General features: G+C 36.4%; 1 protein-coding gene across 11 annotated transcripts in view; it reads right to left on the bottom strand.

Moving 5' to 3' along the window:
* NAV3 (neuron navigator 3) overlaps nt 1-22,886 on the bottom strand; it is a 544,137-nt gene that overhangs the window by 20,270 nt on the left and 500,981 nt on the right. For all 11 annotated transcript variants that reach the window (XM_057429345.1, XM_057429347.1, XM_057429346.1 and 8 more), the window contains 7 exons: nt 21,142-21,165; nt 18,779-18,856; nt 10,485-10,568; nt 8,744-8,855; nt 6,938-7,059; nt 4,897-5,069; nt 1,161-1,314 (listed from right to left, as the gene is read on the bottom strand). In XM_057429345.1, coding sequence (XP_057285328.1) covers nt 1,161-1,314; nt 4,897-5,069; nt 6,938-7,059; nt 8,744-8,855; nt 10,485-10,568; nt 18,779-18,856; nt 21,142-21,165 — 747 coding nt within the window. The remainder of the gene's footprint in view (nt 1-1,160; nt 1,315-4,896; nt 5,070-6,937; nt 7,060-8,743; nt 8,856-10,484; nt 10,569-18,778; nt 18,857-21,141; nt 21,166-22,886) is intronic.

Consider the following 22,886-nt stretch of genomic DNA (forward strand, 5'->3'; position numbering starts at 1 on the left):
ACTTATGTCTGGACAAGTGAAATCCATATTTACAGATCAGTTATTGATTATTCTTCCCCTTAACTGAAGTTCAGACATATATCCCATAGCAATTTTGGCACTTAGTGGTGTGAGCACCTGGGAGGATAGCAGATGCCATAAATGTTTAAAGGTGTGGCTGATACTATAGGCATTGTATAAACAAAGAGGTCCAGAGAAGACAGCAAACACACCAAATCTGGTGGTTTTCAAATCAGTCTCTGTGTATATCTGTACAGAAATGCATACAGGTGCACCTGACCTATGCACACAGAACAGAGCAATTCAGCTGACAAGGTAATGGGGCTGGATTCAGCTGTGTAAATGTGGGTTTCCAGTGCAGCTGTCCTAGTCTCAACCTGAATTCCTACCCCATGGCCTTGGTTCTGTTTTCTAAATACAGGTTTATAGTGCCTTCAGGGATGTCCTAGGTATCAAACCTGTCATTCCAGAAGGGTCCAGATCTACTTGAAGGACTTATGTCATCCTGTGTGGATGTTGCAGATACTTTTGAGTATCAACGTGATACTAGACACCTGTGTGTGGGCAACTGAGTTGAGTCCCATAAAAGCTCTGTGCAGTGAAGAACAATGTCATTCTTTCTGCATCCTTTCAGCCTCATGAGAGGGAAAGTCTTCTGAATAAAAATGTGTTCCAGAAGGATATGGAGCAGTGTCATGAAATGATCTGGTGAAATTTCAGTGATGCTAAATACAGTAAGTCAGTTCAATTTTACATTCTTTGCTTTGGCAAACCACAGCTGGGTTAGGAATCAGAAATTATGAGAGAATATGCACACATACCGCCCCCAGCCCAAGGTTTAAAAGCTCTGTAGAAATCACTTTGTGATCTGCTTGTCTGTCATGATGCTTCCCCTAGTCACAGGGTTTAGATAACAAATATCTTTTGGGCAGGGATTACATTTTCATCCATATCACTTAAACATATTTTATAGATTAATATAAACGCTAAGAATATATAACATAAGGTGTACACTTATCATCCATTGGAAGTACTGTCAATCCAGCAATTTACTTGGTTTCATCAGTTTTTTGGCACCTGAAACAAAATGCTGGGCAAGGAAACACACTGGACATAGCTTTGATGTGCACCCCTGTCATCACTTAAGCTACTGCACTGACCTGCATGCGGTTCATGGCTTCCCGAATCTGATCCAGATGGTGTGCAGAGCTGAGGGCTTCAAGACGAATGTCCGTTAATTTTAGCTCTTTCTCCCTCAGCTCGCTCTTTAGCTGAAGAATAATTTCAGCCTCTGCCTCTGTGCACTCACAGATCCTGAAGAGGAGCAGAAAACATGCAGATGATTAAAGGAAGGTTCTGCCCCCAAAGCAGTGTTATTACTAAATATCAAAGAACAGAAAATACTTCCTGCTGGTGAAACCTATGAGTGAAGAAAGAATCTTATCAAAGAAATATGAAAAGGCTCAAACAGCAAATTAAAAAAGGAAAAAAAGCCCTCTCCAGATGAAATGATCAGCTTTATTTATACCTTTCCAGTTTAGGTAAGAAAGTTTACTGCGGTAAAAAAAAATCTGTTAAAAACTTTGCAGAAATGGGCTTTTTGGTTTTTCTTTTGTTTTGTTTTTGTTTTGAGTGTGCATCACCCATCAATTTTAACTTGATTTTATATCTGCATCAATTCTTTGGTGCAAAGGTTATAATTTCCCTAAGTAGCAATAGTTATCACTGAAATATGCTGATTAAATTGCACTGCTGATATTTATTATCTGTCAGGCATCAACAACTTTCTCTGTTTTGAACTGTACACAAAGACACATCCTTGACTTCATGATCTAGAAGATTTTGATCTGTAATGGTTTTGATTTGTGATGGTTGACTTTTTTGCCTATAGTCAATCATTTGGCAATGTATGGTATCTGAAATCATGCTGGTTGGTTTTGTTTTGTTTTGTTTTGGTTTTTGTTTTTTTTTTCCTGAAGACTGGATTAAAAGTATTCACCATGAAATTATTTTTCAGAAGCATTACTTTTAAGGGAAACCATTGTGAGAATGGTTAAGAAACCATTGTGAGAAAAGATCAAGACATGAGTAGCCCAGGGACCCACAACCATCCAGTTCTTGTGTCAAACTGATTTGCCTCTCTATGCCATCATTAGACTTAGATCTGTCGCATAACAGAACCACTAGAAAATAAAACACTGAGTTTGGGCTATGTATGTTGTTACATTAAGCAATATTTTGAGTCAATTCACTTAATGTTATTTGTTCTTTATTACTGTCACTATAAATAGTTAATATTTGCAGAACAATTTAAAAATGAATTTTTTTTTAATAATAAGTATTATTATTGTGATTATTACTTCCACTATACAAACAAGAAACAAAGGTCAACTTTTAATTGCCAGTATGCATGCAAAGTATTTTGGGAAAGAAGATGCAGCACTCTTCAGGTCAGCAGCTGGGTATACAACTCCATGCCCCACACTCAATTTTACCGGGATCTATGATTGTAGACCACGTGACCGTTTTGCCTTTTCTTTGGTGCCCAGACTAGAGATGACCTGCATACACATGTATTAGACAGATGTAATTGGAAGAAAGTAAAGGTAATGGTTTAGAACATAAGATTAAGGTCAAGAAAATATACCAGGAAAGCATAAGCAAAGGGAAGATGAAGTTCATGGCAAATAAAAAAATATGGCAAACTGAAGAGGGAAAATAATGAGTGCTATTCACAACACGCACAAATATTTTAAATGTGAGTGAAAATGAAAAAAGGCATGTACTAGGATTTTTTTTCCAAGTATTAGGATACAGTTCTTGGTTTGATGTGCCCATATTTATGCTAATGAAATAGGAAATGAAATTTGATTACATGCATATATTATCTCAACAACTTGGACAACTGGGAAGCCAGATATCTATTTGGGCTATTTTGAAATACATCTTGAAAAGGGATGGACAGAAAGCTGGAAAGCCAGCTTTAGAGAAGATATAAATAAAGCAGAGAGTAGGACTACAGTTCTGGAAGAAGCAGGAAAGGGCTGTCTAGACTGTTAAGATAAGCAGAATGGAAGCTGAAAGTATGAATTGAATTTTACTTTGCAGATTCCAGGGCTCTTCAACAGTCAGCTCCTACAGCTGCAAAATTACATAATAAGATGAGGCTTCATCAAAAAGAAGAAAAATAAAAAGATAAGCTAGCAGTCCTGAGAAGTCACAGAAAGAAGCTCAGAAGCCTGAACAGACTTCAGACAAATTTCAAGGTAGTTAGAAAGAGTTTTAATTTTTCTTTCTTGTTACAATCTCCAGATTTTTAAATCAATAGGTACTTTGGGTAGAAGAAGTCATGACATTCGAACAGAGACTGTTGACAATTATGAGAAGTCTTGAAGGTGGTAGAAGTTTAAGTTATGCAACGGAAAACGAGTCTTCCAAAGAGAGTAACATCAGTTTAACAGATGAAGAAATTAATCTAGATAACCATATTTACATGATCTCTCTGAAGAAGGCAAATAATCTATATCATCCCATGTAGAAAGGTCACAGTAATAAAAAATGCAATAATATGATTAGAAAGATCAGTGTTCGAAAACGGTGGAAGAACCAGAAGGCTGTGAACTGGGCAGAATTTAGGAATTTAAGGCTCAGAGGACAAATACCCAATGGACGAGCTTGGAATGAATGAGTAGTTATATAGTTTTGCCCTTGATAAATTCTGGGAACACCAGTACATATAGAGAGAAAGTCAAAGAAACAAAGAAAAAAAGCAGGGCTGGGGGAAAGGAGGAAAGATAAGGTTACGAGAGCAGATCTGTGAACCATGAGTAAATAATTTGGTAGAATAGAAATGTTTTGTTTCAGTTCAGGAACTTTCTATTATGCTTTTACTAGTGATTTTTAAGTTGACAATTAATCAGAATCAAGGGTCCCAAACATGTAGAAATCCTCCTCTCATAACACACATGTACCTGAAACCATAAAAATGTGAGCTTTAAAAAAAAACATAACAAAACTATGGATATGGGTAAGTTATTCCTCACTTTACAGAAAGTGAGGAAAGAAAAACATCTATTGTGGAAGGATTTCTTTTGTGGCAATATTTGCTGTCAAACTCCTAAACCCAGTATATAAAAATTATTAGAGCCTAAAATAAGTTAATCATAAAAGGCACCTAACAACACAGGGAAATTCTATTTTAAAGGTCAGTAATCAGCCACAAGACTAGAATTCCCCAGGTGCTTTAAGGAAGAATAGTTGTGACCTGATTATTTTCAACTAGGACAAGGAAAGTAAGGCTGGCATCAGTAGTATGCAGCTGTTGGTTCAAAGAGGATGATGTACTGAAACCTTAAGGATGGTGACTTGAATAAAAAGGTAAAACCACACAGAAAGATCCAAGCAGACAGAAGAGGGGAAATAGATTAAAAAAGATAAAATTATTAGCTACAAAACCAATAAAGTAATAACAGAAGGGATGAGTATTTTGTAAATATTTATAGCTGCCTGGAAAACAAAATGACATTTTTATTATGTCATGAAGAAAGGAAACTATAGTATTTGGCCTTTAGTAACTGGATATGGTTAAGTTAATTGTGTAAAGGGAGAGCACAACTTAAGCTTTTTGATATGCATTTGGAATGAAGTGTACTTCTAGATGATTTAAGATAAAGGCTGTGAAAGGAGGAGAGAATGACCTAAGAAAGAGCTACGAGAAAAGTAGCTACTAGAAAAGTGTAAATGGATTGAAGTTCACTAGAAATCTGGCAAATGGATGGAGCATGAGGTTAAAAGATCAGGGCTGTTGGCCATGAAGTGCAAATGGCCACAATTGAAGAGTTCTGTTTCACATTCCATCTCATTTGGGAAGAAAGGTTTGCCAAGAGAGATACTTACGCAGATGCTGATTGTGATGGTTTCATTGATGTTGCCCCACACTCTCCTGAGCTGTGGGGCAATTTAGGTGATGAAGGAAGAGATGAGTCTGTCAGCTCTTCTATGTCTGAATGTGAGGAAGGAGGCTTGGTTGACTTCTTCTTTCCAAAGGCCTGTTTGAAAGAACTTCTTAGCTGGAAAATAAACATTGAGCAAGATTATTCTCCTCATCATGGCAATTTGTCTGCAGCTCATGTTTTGGAGAGTTAGTTTGCAGATGCCATCCTAGCCACTGCCTGAGGTCAGTATACAGAAGCAAGGTATTAACATATGCAACACAGTATCTCTAAAAACATGATACAGTGCTTGGTTTTGACTTTATTAATCCAGCGCAGCGCAAACATAATGCTATGGAAAAAGTGCAGAACCGAGTGGTACAGCTATGAGAGAGGGGTGCTCATTTAAAACCATTAAGTCCCAGGGGAATCCCATTCCCATGGCATTCCCTTCAAGGGATGGCTTTAAATAACCACTTTGCATCTAAGCACAGGCAGAACCTGCTGTTGCTAAATGCTGAAATCAAAAGACAAGTCCAATTTACTGGGTTTGCAAATTTACCTTTCCCATTAAAAATTTGAAAGGCCAAACTATGCAAATGCTATGGTTTGGTTCACAAGCAAGAGGATTTAAGCTGGGATATGAGGCTTGCTTTGTTGTATTGCTGAGAAGAATGTTAGCTGAAAGGTATATACTGTTTGCTGCAGTTTCCTTTAGAGCAGTAAGATCTCAACGTACAAGCATTGACTTTCCCTCTTATCCAGTATCGAAAAGGGACAGAATAGCCAAAGAGCCATTTATTTCAGGAGCCAAGATGACAACAGTTTTGTCTTCTGCAATGAATTTTAACTAGCCCGTTCATTGATACCTTTGTCTAAATACATAAATTGTTCATCTTAGGAAAAATGTGGGGTTCTTTTGTTTTTTTTTCAGAAAATTATTCTGATTAAAATTGTATAGAACTCAATGACAAACTGGTTCCTCCATAAAAAAAATGAGGTATTCAGACATGTTATTCTCATGATATAATTGGAGAGTGGGGAGTGTGACCACTGATCAGAGAAATATTATTTAAGTCTGTACAAGCTCATGATATCTAATGAGAAAGAAATGGATTTTGGCTACACTCCCCCTTTCTATAGTCTAAACTTTGAGATTAAAATGAATAGAGACAAACTGAGAAGACATACAGGATAATCTGTTTTTAGAAGGTATAAAAGCCTACTGCCAAAATAAATAGCAATCATGCCAAGATAGGGTTCTTTATAGATGCATGCCAAATTTTCCATGGTTTATATTCACCTCACTTCCTCTAGAGTTCACCTTGCAGAAACATGAAAGAGTGTGGAATTACAAATCAAGGGAATGAAGGCTGATCAGTACTTTAAAACAAATGTTTATGCAAGTAATAATTTTAAAACAACAGAAACATATTTTTCCAATTATTTAATGAAAGTATTTGATTAAACCCTTAGCACTATGTGGTATTTGTGTGTTCCAGTTGAGAAGCATCTTAATTTCATTAAATAACATATTACTTCTACATGAGAATTCTTAACAGATTTCAACTCCCTTCATAGCTGGGTAACATATTTCAGTCGAGCCTTTGACTCAAAGTCCAACTGAAGAAAAATCAAACAGGGTTTCAATATGGCCCAGAGACAGTTTTGGTCATAACAGTGATTCTCAGTTGTTTTGGTTTTAAGATGTTTGGATTCTGGTTGGGTATTTTGTTTTTGTTTGTTTGGTTGGTTGGTTGGCTTGGTTTTGGTTTCTTTTTTTTTTTTTTTTCTTTTAAATTATCCTGGCTTCTGCAAATAATTCCCCACTGATATTCAACAATTTTTAGTTTGCTTGTAGTGTCACAGTATGTATACATGTCAATTGCTTTGTATCCGTCAGGCCCCACAATAATATTCTAGATGAAATGGGACTGTTATGCTAGTTAGGCACTAGGAAATGACATAAAAGCTAAAAGATAGGTTTAAACCTGCTGAGCACTTACCCAGTTTTTCTTTTTCTTTTTCTTGGAGTCAGCATCATTACCACTGCCAATGCTTGAATGGCTTGTAGCACTGTTGATGCTGGAGACACTTTCTGAAGAATGTTGCCGCCTTATACGTAAATCTAAAGAAAAGAAAATCATGTGAAATCTGTTTCTATTTCAATATAATAATTGTTGTATTTATGTAGCATCTTCCTCATCAAATGGAGACTAAATGCATGTAAATGGCACTGATGCTTTCAGTGGCTCAGATTCAAGCTATTACAGCCTGTAAAAATCCCATGGGCGTCAATGGGGATGCATGTAATTAGGCTAAAACTTAGGAGCTTCTCTAATCTGGGGTCTTTTTGGCATTAAGGCAATGACCCTGCACAGCACACTAAGCAGGAATAACCTCATAGCTAACCAGTTTGTGCTATAGATGAATTAGCTGTTCATCCTGGAGAAGAGAAGGCTGCGTGGAGACCTCATAGCAGCCTTCTAGTATCTGAAGGGGGGCTATAAGGATGCTGGGAAGGGACTCTTCATTAGAGACTGTAGTGATAGGACAAGGGGTAACGGGTTAAAACTTAAACAGGGGAAGTTTAGGTTGGATGTAAGAAGGAAGTTCATTCCTGTTAGGGTGGTGAGGCACTGGAATGGGTTGCCCAGGGAGGTTGTGAATGCTCCATCCCTGGCAGTGTTCAAGGCCAGGTTGGACGAGGCCTTGGGTGATATGGTTTAGTGTGAGGTGTCCCTGCCCATGGCAGGGGGGTTGGAACTAGATGATCTTAAGGTCCTTTCCAACCCTAACGATTCTAGATTCTATGATTCTATGAATTACTTGACTTATTACACATCACATGTACTACAGTTCTTTTTGTGAGTAGTATAGGCACTACTTGACTTGTAGCAAGTCTAATCAGTGTTCAGATGCTACCTTCTAATATAGCATGATGGAAATAGCAGGCAGAAATTCATTAAAAATGAATGAAAAAAAAAACAACCCAAAATGGAGAATACTGATTGGTGATGCTTTTGAGTTTCAATTTCTTAAAAGTCTCTGATAGCTATGTCTCAATCACTGCAAAATATTCTTGCAGAACATCTCCACTAATACCAAGGGAAATTACTTTTTAGATTATTATTTACTTCCTAGAAGTTAGCTTTGCTATATTCGAGTCATGCAATGAAATGGCCTTAAGGCAAACATCTAAATAATGTCCTCTTTAAAGAAAGATCAATGTCACTCTCAAAAATGACTGCTGCTATTATTTTTTTTCTTCAAGTAATTCCTTTGCAGTTGCTTATCAACAGGCACTTTTGAAGTATGTATTTATCATGCAATATCTGCTGAACTGCAATTACAGATTAATTTAGAATCTGGAAATTAAAATGACTTCTTTCCTGCACTGATTTAGCACTTCATGAAGAAGCTGAGCTGTTGTCAGTCCATCTCTTAACAATAACACCAATTTTCAGAGCTACAACTTACACTGGTTTTCCAAGCTATAACGATGTTTCACTATAAGACTTCGTTAGTGTCTTGAGTGCACTTCAGTACACAACCACAGTGACAGGGTTAACTCTTGACACCCAGCAATTACTTCCTGGCCACCCAGTTCTGAGAAGACAAGGCTCCAGGAACTCTAGCAAACAGGAAGCTCATACAAAGTTTCCAGCTCTGGAAATACCACAAGTATGCCTACCATGCACTGCAGAATGTGCTTGCCCTTGCAAAAGAGTCCCCAAAACAACAAAAAAGTAGTTACTTAGCTTTATTTCTGGGGAGAAACTTCATTTATTTTAATAGTGACAAAACCATACCTTTGTGGGTATGATCAGGACCGTTCAAGGCTCCTTGAATAGCAGCTTGTGCAGCAGAATTCTGGGCTTTCAGCATTTCAATGGTTTCCCTTAGCTCTATAAGCTCAGACTCCTGTGGGAACAGCAAAGAGAACTCAAAATATATGGCAGAAGAATAATATTTGCCTAAGCTAAAAAAATTTACAAGATAAAAGTAGTCGAACTGAAGTTCATGGAATTGCTTGGGTGAATGTAAGGGCAACAACTAAGTAGAATGCATATTTTATTTCCAAAGATCTTAAACTCAACTATCACATTCTTTTGCATTTCTCCTATATAAAGCAATCATACTATTTTTATTGTGAACAAAACATTTTGAATAAAGACTAATAAGAAAATGGTCTCAATTGAATATTCATTATAAATAGAAATCCAGCAATTTGATTGTGCAAGACAATAAACCCATTTGAATTAAATCATTTAGTACGTGAAACTACTATTTAATGGATGAATCTCACCTGAATTTGTGCATTTTTCAAAATATTTAACTTGCTAAATAATAATTCAACTAAAAAAAAACCCTCCTGTTTAATAGCAACTGTCCTGCAAGTTGAAGTAATACAATTTCACTTCAGTGCAGGAAGTTCTGTGCTAGAATGCACAGGAAATTATAAATAGCTTTTATTACTGCTGCATTAAACCCGTCTTTCCAGCCTGTATTTATATAATAAGGATTAAAGGATTTTAACCTTAACAACAGAGAAAAGAAGAGAAGGAAAAGAACATGTTCCAAATCTTTTGGGAAAGAAGCTTGGAGATGTACTGTTTCAATGTTACTGCTTAATCTGGAAACAAAACATTCTGAGGGAATTATACATTGCAAAATAGTCAAAACTTTTTGTTTTAAGAAAATTCAGCTATGGGATTTTTTTGTGTGGGTGTGGGTGTTTGCTTGTTTGTATGTTTGTTTCATTAGATAAAAAAAAACAAGCAATATAAGTATTTTCTGTCCAGTTCACAAGTCTCACCATATTTCATCTGCTGGTGTTCAACCAGGCTATTTTTATAGACAGCTACACTGAGTCTTGTGGTGACTAAAAGTTCACTGACATACAGTTTCTTTCACAGTTTGGCTCAATGGGCCTTTATATGATACTGTTCAAAATGAATTAAGGGCAGAAAGCTGCAGAAGTTTGATCCTGGAAGGTGCTAAGTAGCCTTTTGATCCTGAGCTTGGTACAAAGGCTCACATTAAGTTTACGTCCTATGAGGTACAGAATTTTTTCCCCAACAGTAAAAACAGCACAGTACAAACTAAATCTGTTTACTCGTGAATAGGATACCTAACCTGCATTAGCTCTCAGAATGGAGTAATTTTTCTCTACTTAAAGTTCCTCTCTTCCCACAAGTCTATTATTTTGACAATACTGGCAGGCTAGAATGAAACAGGTTAGGATCAGTCTTTGTTACAGCATCTTTCAGTATGGATTAAATGTAAGAGTCGCATATGTGTAAATTAAGATCTGGAAAAGAAAGATGTTATCTTCAAACTATTCTATGATATTGCCTGCATAAACCTGATGTTGCACAGTTTAATTCTGCTGGAGCTTTATGAAGATTTGATCGCAATGGCCATTAAGAAAAGATCTGTCTGTCTTATTGTCACAGCTGCCCCTGTTTCCTTTCAGCATTTTTTAAACAAAACTCTAATATAATCTCTTGACTGTTTTCCACATTATAGCATCTGCTTTGGTAAACGTACCTTTTGTTCAGCTGTCATTGTTAGACTTTGCAATCGGCCAGTCATATTTCCCAAGCTTTTTTCAAAAGCTGCTACTAGATGAGCCTGTGAAATTAACAAAGACAACATTTCTGGTGACAATGGGATAATTTTCCCAGATTTATTTGGTTTTTAAATATTTTTTTTTTCTCCACGATTTCTTCTCCAATATTCGTTTCTCTCGTCTTTTCCAGCTTTTTACTGTTAATTTTAAACTCAGACAGAGCTAAGTGGGATAGGTTAAGCAGCCAAGTGAGCACAGCATTCCTCAGGCTTCTTTAGCTTCAGAGAAGATTAGCTGAAGTATCTCTGCATGGAAATGGATTATGGATTTAATGCCCTCTTTAAATTTCCTGATGCATTGACCAAAAGAAGTCTGCTCCCAAACAGAAGTCTAGAGACAATTATTTTCAATAACTGAATATTTCAAAATGGGAATTTATGTAATACTTTATCTTAAAAGTAAGTTTTAACCTCACAAATAAAACACTCCAGAGTAATCCTCAGACTCAAACAAAAAAATATCACAATTAGTTTTATAAGAGGTCATTATCTACTCTATTCATCTTACATTGATCATATGAATGTGTATGTGTATAAAAGTAATACAAAGTTATATAAACTATAAATGTAGTATTTACGTATGTGTGCAAATGTATGTATAAAAGACAATCTTGATAACTGGAAGTCCTACTTCTCAATAAGAAAAGCAATAAAGTTGAAACTGATTAAAAGGTTTTAAAAAAAATAAACTTTCATTTTATTTTCTAACAACACTCACCCTATACTCTACTGAACAAAATTTATACAAACAATGCATCAACTCTTCATTGGTTCTGACATAGAGCAAGAAGGGCAAGTGGTCATAAAGAAGCCAACATGCTAAGCCAGCTTGTGCTGCCAAACAAAAGGAAGAATTAGATTTTTATGAAATTCCATAAAGTTCCATCCACTTGTCTCACAACACTAAAGAGTAAAAGCAGAAGAAAATACTTATTTTCTCTTTACCATTTCAAGCACGGTAACAGGCAAAGTTTTCAAACATAGGCACTAAGATACACATGGAAATATAAATCAAACCCAACATATTTATATGCAGAAATGGATTAACTGAGCTTCCTCACTGAGAAAATTTATTTTTTATTATAGCAGTACAGGCAAACATAGTGCTTGGCAAAATTCTCAGTTACAGATTTACATGCTTCTACAAGCATAGCTGAAATTATTTGAATGTATGTGGTTGTACTGAATCTGAGGTATAAGCAGAAAAAGATATCGTTCAGAAAGTATTCTGTTACGCATTTTAGGAGAAGAAAAAATGCTTCTTGCAGCTTGCTCTGTATATTATTACTCAAATTAAAAAAAATATCATATACATGATAGTGGCCTACTTCTGTGTCTCCACTTCAGAATTTTTATACTGACAAGTGGCTTTTGTGTTTTGTACATCATTTCAGATTGCTATAAGCATTTCAGTATCTTGTAAACTCCTTATTTTATACTTATTAAACTTCTTATAAGTTTACTGCTTGTAAATTGTATTAGTAAATAATTTATATAATGACTCATGGGTATAGTGGTCAACCCACCTGATTTCTGCATCTGCAGGGATGCCCTAGGGATAATTCTTTTGATAAAGGATACATAACTCAGGGACTAACTTTTAATAAATGTGAAACCAGATACATATGGAATGTCTTAAAGATAAAATAGTAATTGTGTCTATTCCTATCTTAACATTTATAACAGGCTATATTCTTGAAGTTGTAATTTTAAATTAAATGGACCTGGAATATGTGTCAAATGCACCTCTGATTGACATAAACCTGTTGATTGATACAAAGTTATTCCAGCTGGTTTGAAAACTACAGCCTTTGGTCATTTTCACTACTCTATTCCTCTGAGAAGATAAAACTAAGTAGCATTTAAACTTACTTTTCACTTTAATAATTAGCCGCACAATAAAAGTATCCAGATTAATTGATGATGTTTTAATTCCAAAGATGATGACCACTGACCCAGAACATAATCAGAGACAAACTAGATGCACTACCACAGACTCACAGCCAAATGTCTTTTCATTACATGTGTTTAAAAGGAAACTAATGGAGCTTACTCTTCCCTGTCTCATAAAAAATTCTATGGCTTGGCTGATGGCCCGTTGTTCGGCTTTACCATGAGAATAACAATGGGGACTGAGGGCTTGAGGAGAGGAATAATTTGCTTAATTATGCATTGCTTTTGTCAATTTCTCACAATTAAACTGAGATAACCACAGTTCTTTGGTACCTAACCATGCATATTTGTGCAGAGCATTTTCCTATTCCATAGCTGCAACTTCACCTTTTATTGTACATGAATGAACCACAATGAACATATAGGAAAAATAATGAACTAAAAAGCATTATTAAAAATGTCATCAAAGGTCACTGAAACCATCAAGCTACTGTTTGACAGTCTTTTGCTGAAGACAGCCATGTCACAACTATAGATCCTTATTAAAATTAAGCTTGTGATAGAGTATATTACCTTCTTGGAGTAATACACTACAATTTTTGCATCATATATGCAACTGAATCAAGATGATGGATCTTTCCTAACTCATTTAAGAAAAAGGCTATCAGGTCTTGATTTGTTAATAATAAAGAAACATAATTCAAAGGCCCATCAAATGAAAACCAAGAGTAAACCTTCAATCTCATTGTTCATTAATTTAAATGTTAATTGCACCAGAACACTCTTCTATGAGATACGAAGTATTAATTGTACATTCAGAGTGATAAACTGTGCTACCTCTCCTTACGATAGCAGCTGTTTATTTATTCAGCAATCTAGGGAACTCCTATTTGTTCAAACCCTATGTGGATTTGTCTCAACAGAAATATGTAATAAAATAAGAAAAGTTACTTTGAAAAGGGCTAGATTATTAGTATGCTTACATGTGCATGGAAACATGCATAAAACATATGTATATATATATTACTGTTAAAGATCAGACTTTGCATTTAAATAGTTAAATGCAAAATAATGCAGAAAACAATTGAAACAAATAGAAAGAAGTAACTGTGACTTTGAAAATGTTCATTAGAAATTAAAAATTTGAATCAGAAACTTGATTTGGATGGGATTGGTAATTAATCCTCAATTGTTGAGGATTATTTTCTTTACCCAAAAGCAGCCATTCTTTCATTCTCGTAAAAATATTTAGGAATAGATTATTTTTTTAAGTTACAGACAATCCTTCACACCTTAGAAATCTCTACGTTCAGATTCAGCTGTTTCATTCATGGCATACATAATTTGAATGCCATACAGAATAGCTTGAATACCACATGTTCTTTAAATAACACTTATTCTAAAGTAAAAATACATCTTCACAACTAAATATAACTTTTGTCCCTGGAAACAGAGATACTGAAATTAGAGTTAAGTAACTGGGCACTACTGGAAGTATGCCTACAGCAAAATATATCCCTCTTTAACATGGTATACATATTAGACACAAAGATGATGTACAGGTCTTAATCTGTTGATCCAGCACATATGGATTAATTTTGACTTCTAGTAACATGTGAAATTCCCATTGGAAATAGTCACAGATATATGCGCAGGGAATGACTCTAGTACTAAGATGACAGATTTAATTGTAAACATTTCCTCATTAAACACTCCAAGCCAGAGAAACCCCAAATACCTCAGCTCTTAGGTTCACATCCCACCCTGAACATGACATTGGCATATCCTAAGATTATCTGCTGGCACATTTGCAATTTGACCTGTAGTATTCAGGGTTATAAAACAAAGGTAAATAAAGAAATTTCCTCCCACCTGACACGGCTGAATGAAAGGAGGTGTGAGAGGCCAAAAGGGATCGGGCTGATTGCAAGAAGCAAGTGTACATCTGGTGACCCTTTCTGTTTGCCGCCTGCTATTATCTTGTTGTTTGGCTGTCGGATAGTAGTTCAGAGCTGGCCAAAGAAGAGCATTAGCCAGCGAACCCCCTCCACTTTCTACTGGCATCCTGGGTCTACTACAGTTTGCAAGCATGCACCCTCCGGCTTTATGCAGTACAAAGCGCTGGTCAAAGTCCCTCCAAACAGGCTGGGCTCAGGCTGCTCGCTGGAATTTGAGCCCTTGTCAGTCACGTAGGAAGTCTGCTGGCTGGACACTTTCTGCACTGAAAACAGGCCCTTTCTTAAATAGCACTGAGATTTACCCTTCAGCAATATCAAATCAGGCACCAGGGAAAAAGCCAGAATCTCAGAAAAAAACTGTAAATTAAGCATGCAAACAACAGCTGGGACCTGCTTGAATTTAATCATATGCAGGCAAAACACTTTGGGGTTAATCAAATGAAATAAACTGCTGAAATCCAGCATTCTACTTGAGTCCAGCCAACAGAGCCTGAATAATAAATGAAGTAAAGTCTTAGCAGAGGTTTGTCTCATGCCTGAGAAATGTTATAACTTCCAATTGACAGATTTTGATGTAAAATAATATATCAAGCAAAGGCTTGATGAAATAGGTCAAATTTCAGCCTGAGAGTCTTTTAATTACCCATGTACTACTGTCACCAACAGTCTTTTGTGGTGAAGCAAAGAAAGACATGAATGGTATTGAAATGAGATGAATAAGATGCTCTTTTTCCCCTTGCACACAATACTTTTACTCAGTTCTACAAAGAGAAACATTGACAAATTCAAGCCCAAGGTAACTGGGGAAGAAGAAGATTTCTGGCTTTTAATTATCTCCTCCAGACCACAGCGAGGAAAAGAGTGCTGCCTATTTTCAGACACTGAAAGTATAGAATTTGGAGGACCTTAGGACTAAGGCTAAGATGCATGCATTTATAGCAAAGGTATTAGAAAGGACTGAGTAATTTTCTGGTCAGCAAAGGCACTGCAGAAGATACCCTGTTCATACAGTTCTCTGTCTTCCAGAGATGGATGTATCTACAGAAGCAATAGGCAGCAATAAAACCTTTTTCTGCATTGGAATTACTGTTTGTTCAGTTTGGCATCAAAACAGGGCTCAAAATGAGGCTCACAGTATTATCAATTTAGAGAGTAAAACATGGTTTTGATTTCTTCTCAGGATAAATTCCAGCTTTTGTGATTAGGATTATTTCTCCTTTAAATGTCGAGAGCTAATGAAGCATGTCTCTTAGATTAGGAGATAAATGATAAATGAATACAAGAAAGTGAACTTCATGAAAATTAGAAGCCCATCTGGGTTTTCATAAATTCGACAAATTAAATCAAGTATTAGTTACTCTCATAATTTTTATGAAAAATATATAAACACTGGCACTAAAGTATCAATTCCATGATTAGACTCAATTTCAGAGGCCATATTACAATTAAAATGCAGTATACGCACACTGTTTTCAAGCTGGATTTTATTCCTGATGTTTTTAAGTGAAACTTTGTAGAATTTATTTGATAAAGTACTCACAGGACTGACAGAATTAGTACTAACACATCCTTAAGTGGTCTCTTTTGATCCTTTGGACTTATGTGGGACTGTTTTTTTTAATGCTTTATATTTTTTGTACCACAAAGAGCAGAAAATGAACTCAGAACAAGGCTTATTATGAAATACTTTTCAATATTGGGTTTGTGAAGTATGTATCTCATGACAGCATCCCCAAAATATTTACTTATAATATCTAGTCATACTTTTAAGATTGTATTCATTGTGAAGGTGTCTAAATCCCTTGTTCATGCCTGGAGAATTTGAAGTCTCTAACTTTCATGCTTCTGACAAGTTTAATTTTGAGGGAATTTCCACGTATTGTGAATTTGGAAAAAGGACAGATTTCTCTGGTACCATTTAAAAACCCCATGTGCTAAAAGGATCAGCTTTAGGGTTGCTTATAGGCTGAGCGCTTAAAGAGTGTCACCATGGAGATGGATTAGAAAGTGAGTGACACAGTCAAAAGAACATGATTAAATTAGCCTTTATACAACATACAGCATGCACATATATATATGCATACTTATTTCTCATCCATGCAGCAGATATTGAGTGAAAGCCAAGTAAAAATGTAACTATTCATGTTTAGCTTGACTCAGTTTATTTGAAATATGGACCAAATCTAATTTTAGCTTGAAACTGACTTTGAGAATTTGCCTAGAATAGGTAACGCTATTAGAGACCAGCCTGTATGAGGTTTACTCGACACAAAGGAATGCTGAAAAGAGATATAGTCAATAACTTCTAGATAACACTGGGGAGAGATTGAACACAATTTGCCCAATGGCTTCAGTGCCTCAGCTGTAGAGGAGAATGCCCTGCCATCCTCACTCTATTGCATGCTTAATTGTAGGCTACAGCATTGCTAGGGTGACTGGAAATGCATAGAGACTAACTAAAGCCATCTTTTAACTCTCCTTTTAACATACCAGCAAGAATACAGTGGTGTTCTCTGTTCATAGCTAGCAGACGTAGAGAAAGGCAAAATGCCCAGAGAGTGAAGTAAGGAATGGTACTAAGAGCCTGAGTTCCCACCATCAAAGTATCTCCCATACCAGCTCTAGTAGAGGCGGTGAGCACAAGCCCACTGCAAGCAAACAGTTTAGTCTTACTGATGTGGCATTACTGCTCAGAAGCACACAATGCTTTGGGTTGGGAGGGACCTTTAAAGATCATCTAGTTCAACCCCCCAGCTGTGGGCAGGGACAACTTCCACTAGATCAGGGGTTTGCAGGAATCAAGCTAACTCCTCTGGTTAACACCAGCTACTGCTGTGTGGGCATTAATAGGGCACTCAGAGCAGATGTGGGGATGTCTGTGACTGTGCTGCATCACAAGCCCAGCCACAGCCAGCCTCCCCATGCTCCCCACTGCAAGTCAGAGCTGCCGCAGCTTTGTGTTCTTAGTGGAAAGAAGAGCGTCCTGCAGAGAACAGCAGAATTGTTAGTAAACACAATAACCCAAAGCATTCTGGTTTAGTTCTTCTCACCCCTTAGTGTTCTGTTTTGTTTTGCTTTGTTTTTTTGTTGGTCTTAGGATGGGTGAGTAAAGACCTGCGCAGCCTGGCAAAGATGAAAATCTGAGTCTACAATATCTGAATGAAGGAACCCCATACCCAGGATAAGCATGCTGTCTATAAACTCCCAGATGAATAACCCACCTTGGAATCTAGCTTTTAAACTTACAAACATTGCAGGACTCCTGTGTTTTCTGCCTCACTAGCTCATTCTCAGAACTCAAAACAGACTGGCAACCTATACTGCTACAGAGGTATGAATACCAACAGCCACCCGAACAGAGCAGAAAGCACTAAATTTTCCATGTTTTCATGCCTGGCAGTCCTAAGAGAACAAGGAACTTTCACACAGCTAGAGATTATTTTCTCACAAAAGGAACACAGTACTACTGCACTGAAATAATTTCTTGAAAATTACAGCAGTATTTATAGAGCTAAATACTCAGTACATCTCCATTTCAAAGAAAGGCACTCCAAATTGCTGAGGACATCAGGAAACTTTTCTTGAAATGCAAAATAATACTTTCTTGCAACTGCCTCTCAGCTTTTCTTGAAATGGTAAGTATAGTTATATCCTGAATTGCATTAAAAAATCACTATACAACAGATTGTTCAGTAACTATATGGTAACTTCATATGAAGCCATAGTAACCAGACAGGACTGCAGCTCACATTCCCTGAGTTGCATTATTTTCTGATAACATGTTCAATAACTCATATTATCAGTGTGTGACAATTGGAAGTGACACCAGGAGCAATCTGTGAAATAGCCCATTTTCCATTAGTTATATATCAGCACAGTTGCTGCAGCATATGAATTCTACATACAACTGTATACTGTGCTTTCTTCCACATCTATCTGCATTTTGTAGGGTTTATCTTTGTGAAGTGAAACCGTAATGAATTCTATTATATTATGCAATTCCTGCCCTTTCTTTGGTTGTGTCTCCTTCCTTTTGGGCTTTTTTTTAATTGATTCTGAGAAAAGAGTGAAACTGAATTGGATAGGACTGTTGTCACATACAATGTGACAATACTGAGTATGGAGCATGGAAACTTTCTTTTCTATTTCCACTGTATTTGATTACAGGATTTCTTCTGCTTGAAGCTGAGGCAATATAGAAATTTAAGAAAATAATTCATTGTATACTATAAATAAATAGTAAAATCAACAGTAGTAAACAAATAGTAAAAATTTCCCAGATGATGTGTTGAACAAGAGCTATTACCCAATCTGATAATATATTCTTTGATACTGTTTATGCTCACAAGCAAAAATACTTACATTTGCTGAAAGTTGAGATGTAAGGGTAGCAACTTTCTCTTGTGATGCAACCAGCTCTCTCCGTAGTTTCTGAATTTGCTAGGAAAGAAAAACAAGCCTGTTGTCAGTATTTCAGCAATTTCCTTTTGTTGTGGTTTTTGTTTGTTTTCTCAAGGTTTACAATGTCTTAGTTTCATGTTCTAATCTCAAAAATAATCATAATTACAAATTATTAAAAGTTGGCACTTAGTGCTGCTGCTCCGGTTGTTTTCTTGCACTTAACCAGTGTATGAGCTCGGATTCCAGTTAAAGGGAGCACATATGGGCAAATGCTTAATTACTTCATATGTACAACCCTCTGTTTGTACATGTAAAGGTCATGTTTTCTTACCAAATCCTGTAAGTTCCAAATACATTCTTAGTACAATCAAGTACAGCAGCCCTGGATGAGGCCTGAGATTATGAAACATGAATGAATTTGGGTGAGGTTCACTGTGCCTAACTGTAGACTTGATGCAATGAACATACGTTAAATGTCTACATTAGACTCAGATAAAGGGCCAAAAAATAGTCCCTCACTGCCTGGCATGAAGAAAGCTTTGGTGACTACCTTGGACACAGAATTTTGCTTCATGTATGTCTAAAGCTAGATAAGGTGTAGTATTTTTTTCTTTTGCTCTAACACAATTCTTTCTACAGTCTCTGTAATTCGAACATGCAGCCTCTTTAAAACATATACTACTCAAAACCTGCTTGCCAACCTAAAGAAAAAAAACAAAAATGTTGCTTTAAATGTTCTTGTTGACATGAGAATAAACTTAATTCAAGGCTCCTGTATCCTCTAATGTAAAACAGAATCCTGAAGAAAAATATCTGTTTACATTTCAGCTAAGATAGATATCTAGCATGAAGATTCCACATAATTTTAAGCTCATTTAACACTATCTGAGATCTTTCAGAGACTCCAGGCATTGCACTGAACTTAAGCACAGCATGGAGTTCCACTTTAAAACCCCTTTCATATTCAGACATAAAAGAAATTCTTCCAGACTATGAAGTAATAAAGTAATATGTCTAAAACTAGCCTAGGAAAGGAAGCACATAATGTTCATTAGAAAAGACTATTTCAACACTTTAATTTTATGACAAATGTGAAAACCAACAGGGAATATTGCACAGGCTTTAAGAATGAACAAATTCCTGTGCATCTATGATACAAAGATAGCTAGGTCATTTACACTAGCTCAGAGCAAAGGAGACACATTATTGACCTGTTCTCTATCCTGGACTGCCACTTTTTCCAAGTTTTCTCTTAAGCTACATTTTCATCATATTCCTGCAACTATACAAGGGTGGTTCTTGTGAAATGCTGTCCAACATCTCCTGTAAGAGCAGACCTAGATACTGAGAAAACATCATGTAGGAATTACACAGTAAAGAACTGTTGTTTCACCTCTATATACAGTCCCATATAAAGGGTGATGGAGTGAGGAATTATCATTTACACTACTGAGCTATGGCATGCTTCTTTAGCTCCTTTGCTTTAACTTTCAAAGACAGAAGCTTAGAAGATTTGGGTAGAAAATATACTGAAATATACTGTGTCAAGTAAGGAAGAATATGTTATTTGTTCAACTTCTGCAAAATATCTTTTAGTTGACTTTGTATCTGATAAGAGTAGTAAAAATAAGAGCAGCATAAATGCAGGAGTTGGAAGGCATGTAGCTAGCTCTGTGAATTAAAAGTGCACCCTTTGGTGCTGCATTTTATTGCTCCTACTCCTTGGTGCCCTTTTAATACAACCAGGACTTTGTTTTGAGAAAGTCTGTAATTGTATCCAGCTTCTGACCCCGGTTTGTTCCCCATTCTTATACACTGTGAGGAGAAAGAAGCTGTTTTCCATGTCAGATTTGATTTATATCTGAAATCAATCCATGTTGCTCTGAAATCCATCAAAGTGGTCAGTTTCAGAAATTTAATATAATGCAAAATGTAAGGGAGAGAAGTTCAAAGCAAACATTTGAAGTATTTTTCTCCTGAAAGGCAGCACATTACCTTGAATTGCACAGGCCCTTAGATCCAGTAAACAGCGGTATTAAGTCTGAAATCAGACATATCACAACTCCTCCACTCAGAAGCCTGACTCTCATCAATTCTTTTCACTATTTTAGAACCTCAGCCAAGAGGTATTTTTCAGCATGATGCTAAGAAAACACCACCTAGAGCACTAGAAGCTGCATCAGATTTTAATCAGTATTTCTTAAAAAACAGTGCAGACACAGGGTATTATTTTCCCCAGCAACTCAACAGTTTATCCATAGCAGGTAAACAATATACTTAATAAAATTCAATACATAAACATAAAAATGAAGAAGAGCTCTTACCTCTGAATGTGCTTTTTCTTCTGCCTGTAAGAAAACAAAGAAGAAATGGCTTAGAAACTGTGTGGAACAAAACTGCAGCAACAGAAAATAAAAGCCAGCTACACTGAAGTGAAATTAATAGCTTCACGGATCCACTACATTTAATGAATGTATGCAGTAAAAACAATAAATAGAATTCTATTCAACTTACTTGTCAAGACTCCAGATGAAACCCCAAGGAGTTTACCGAGTGTACTGACAATAGGAAACAGTGGACAAAGGGAGAATAGGAACAGAGCAGCAGAAACTACAGCTACATTTCTAAGATACAAAAGAAAACTTGCTGTGCCGCCATGGCACAGACCAGCACTTTTACATTGTAATGATTATTATTGCTCCTGAAACATATTTTTTTTTTTTTACTGCATACTGAGCAATATTCCTACTAGGTACTCCTGCTACAAGTTGACAGCATATCAGTAAAACATACATGGGAGGAACATGATGGGAGAGGTGCATTTGCACTTCCAAGTAACTTCCTCCACGCAGAGTACTGATCAAAATATTAAGGGCTATCAAGGTCAGTTAAAGTTTCAGCTTAAATTTGCTAATAATATTTAATAATTTGAGATATTTTCCATATTCTTATGTAATGATGTTATTTACATAGCAGTCTTTTTCAACAAGCTAAGAAACTAAAAGACTTTGGAAGTCATTAGATTTGTAAGCATGAGAGTAGTCTAATTTGGGAGGCATTTGGTATTTGGTGGACAGAAAAATCTTGCTTCAGTAGAATTCTAATGGAAAAGAATGGCATGCCATGAGAGAGGAACTCTTTCGGAACATAAAATAAGAAGCAGTTAATGTACTGGAAAACAACCCACCCCATGATCTGAGGTGCCCCACATTCAGAGAAGCAGTCTAACATCATCTGGAAGAGAAGTAGCAGTAAAAGGAAAATGTGGGTAGAAGAATTAGCTATAAATAACACTAGGAAAGCTAAGAAAACCCAAGGTTCCTGGGAAGATTCCCTTACATGAGGCAGCATCTGTGTTATTACAAATTAATATAGCTACTTTTTTTTAAGCCTGTATTAAGCGTTACTTTTGTGCTATTAGAATTTTAATAATTTGTTAAAGAAACATTTTCTTACTTTATCTAGTATAGTGAAGAAGACTTTTAGAGAATGCCTCTTTCCATACATGCTTATGTCATGTCAGTCACCAAAAAGACTGAGATATTTCCCCGTGCAACACTTGAAAACTACTCTTGGCTCAAACTACTCTAATACCTGGCACGTCACTACATGGGACTGATTTAGTACAATGACTGTTTTATTTGCTGGCACTCATGTGATACACAAGCTGATAATAACTCTCTGATCTATAGTCATAAAAAAGAGATCCGCCTACATAAAAAATTAAATTCTATTCTCATTATTGTTGCTTTAAATGTGTGGTCCATGAAAAGTCACAAATAGATCAAGAAATTCCTTGTTCCCTTAGGAATTCTAATGTGCCAAGAAAACAAACAAACACATCTAAGGTTGACGACTTTTTCCTGAAGCTGATACGCTGGGGACATGGTCCCTTGTCCTTAGACCACCAACCCCTGCAGATGAAGGCAGTGCTACCTATTGTTACCAGATGACTCCCTCACTATATAAGGAACCATTGCCTCTCCCCCAGAGTTCAGAGAGGTGGCTTCCACAGGTTAACTTTTGCAGGGACTGGAAGAAGTAAATGAAAGAGAAGTAACATGACTCT

This window comes from Pezoporus wallicus, unplaced genomic scaffold (assembly GCF_028554395.1).
Source record: "Pezoporus wallicus isolate ANWC-B61680 ecotype Strahan unplaced genomic scaffold, APGP_CSIRO_Pwel_v1 contig_5069, whole genome shotgun sequence".
Lineage (NCBI taxonomy): Eukaryota > Metazoa > Chordata > Aves > Psittaciformes > Psittacidae > Pezoporus > Pezoporus wallicus.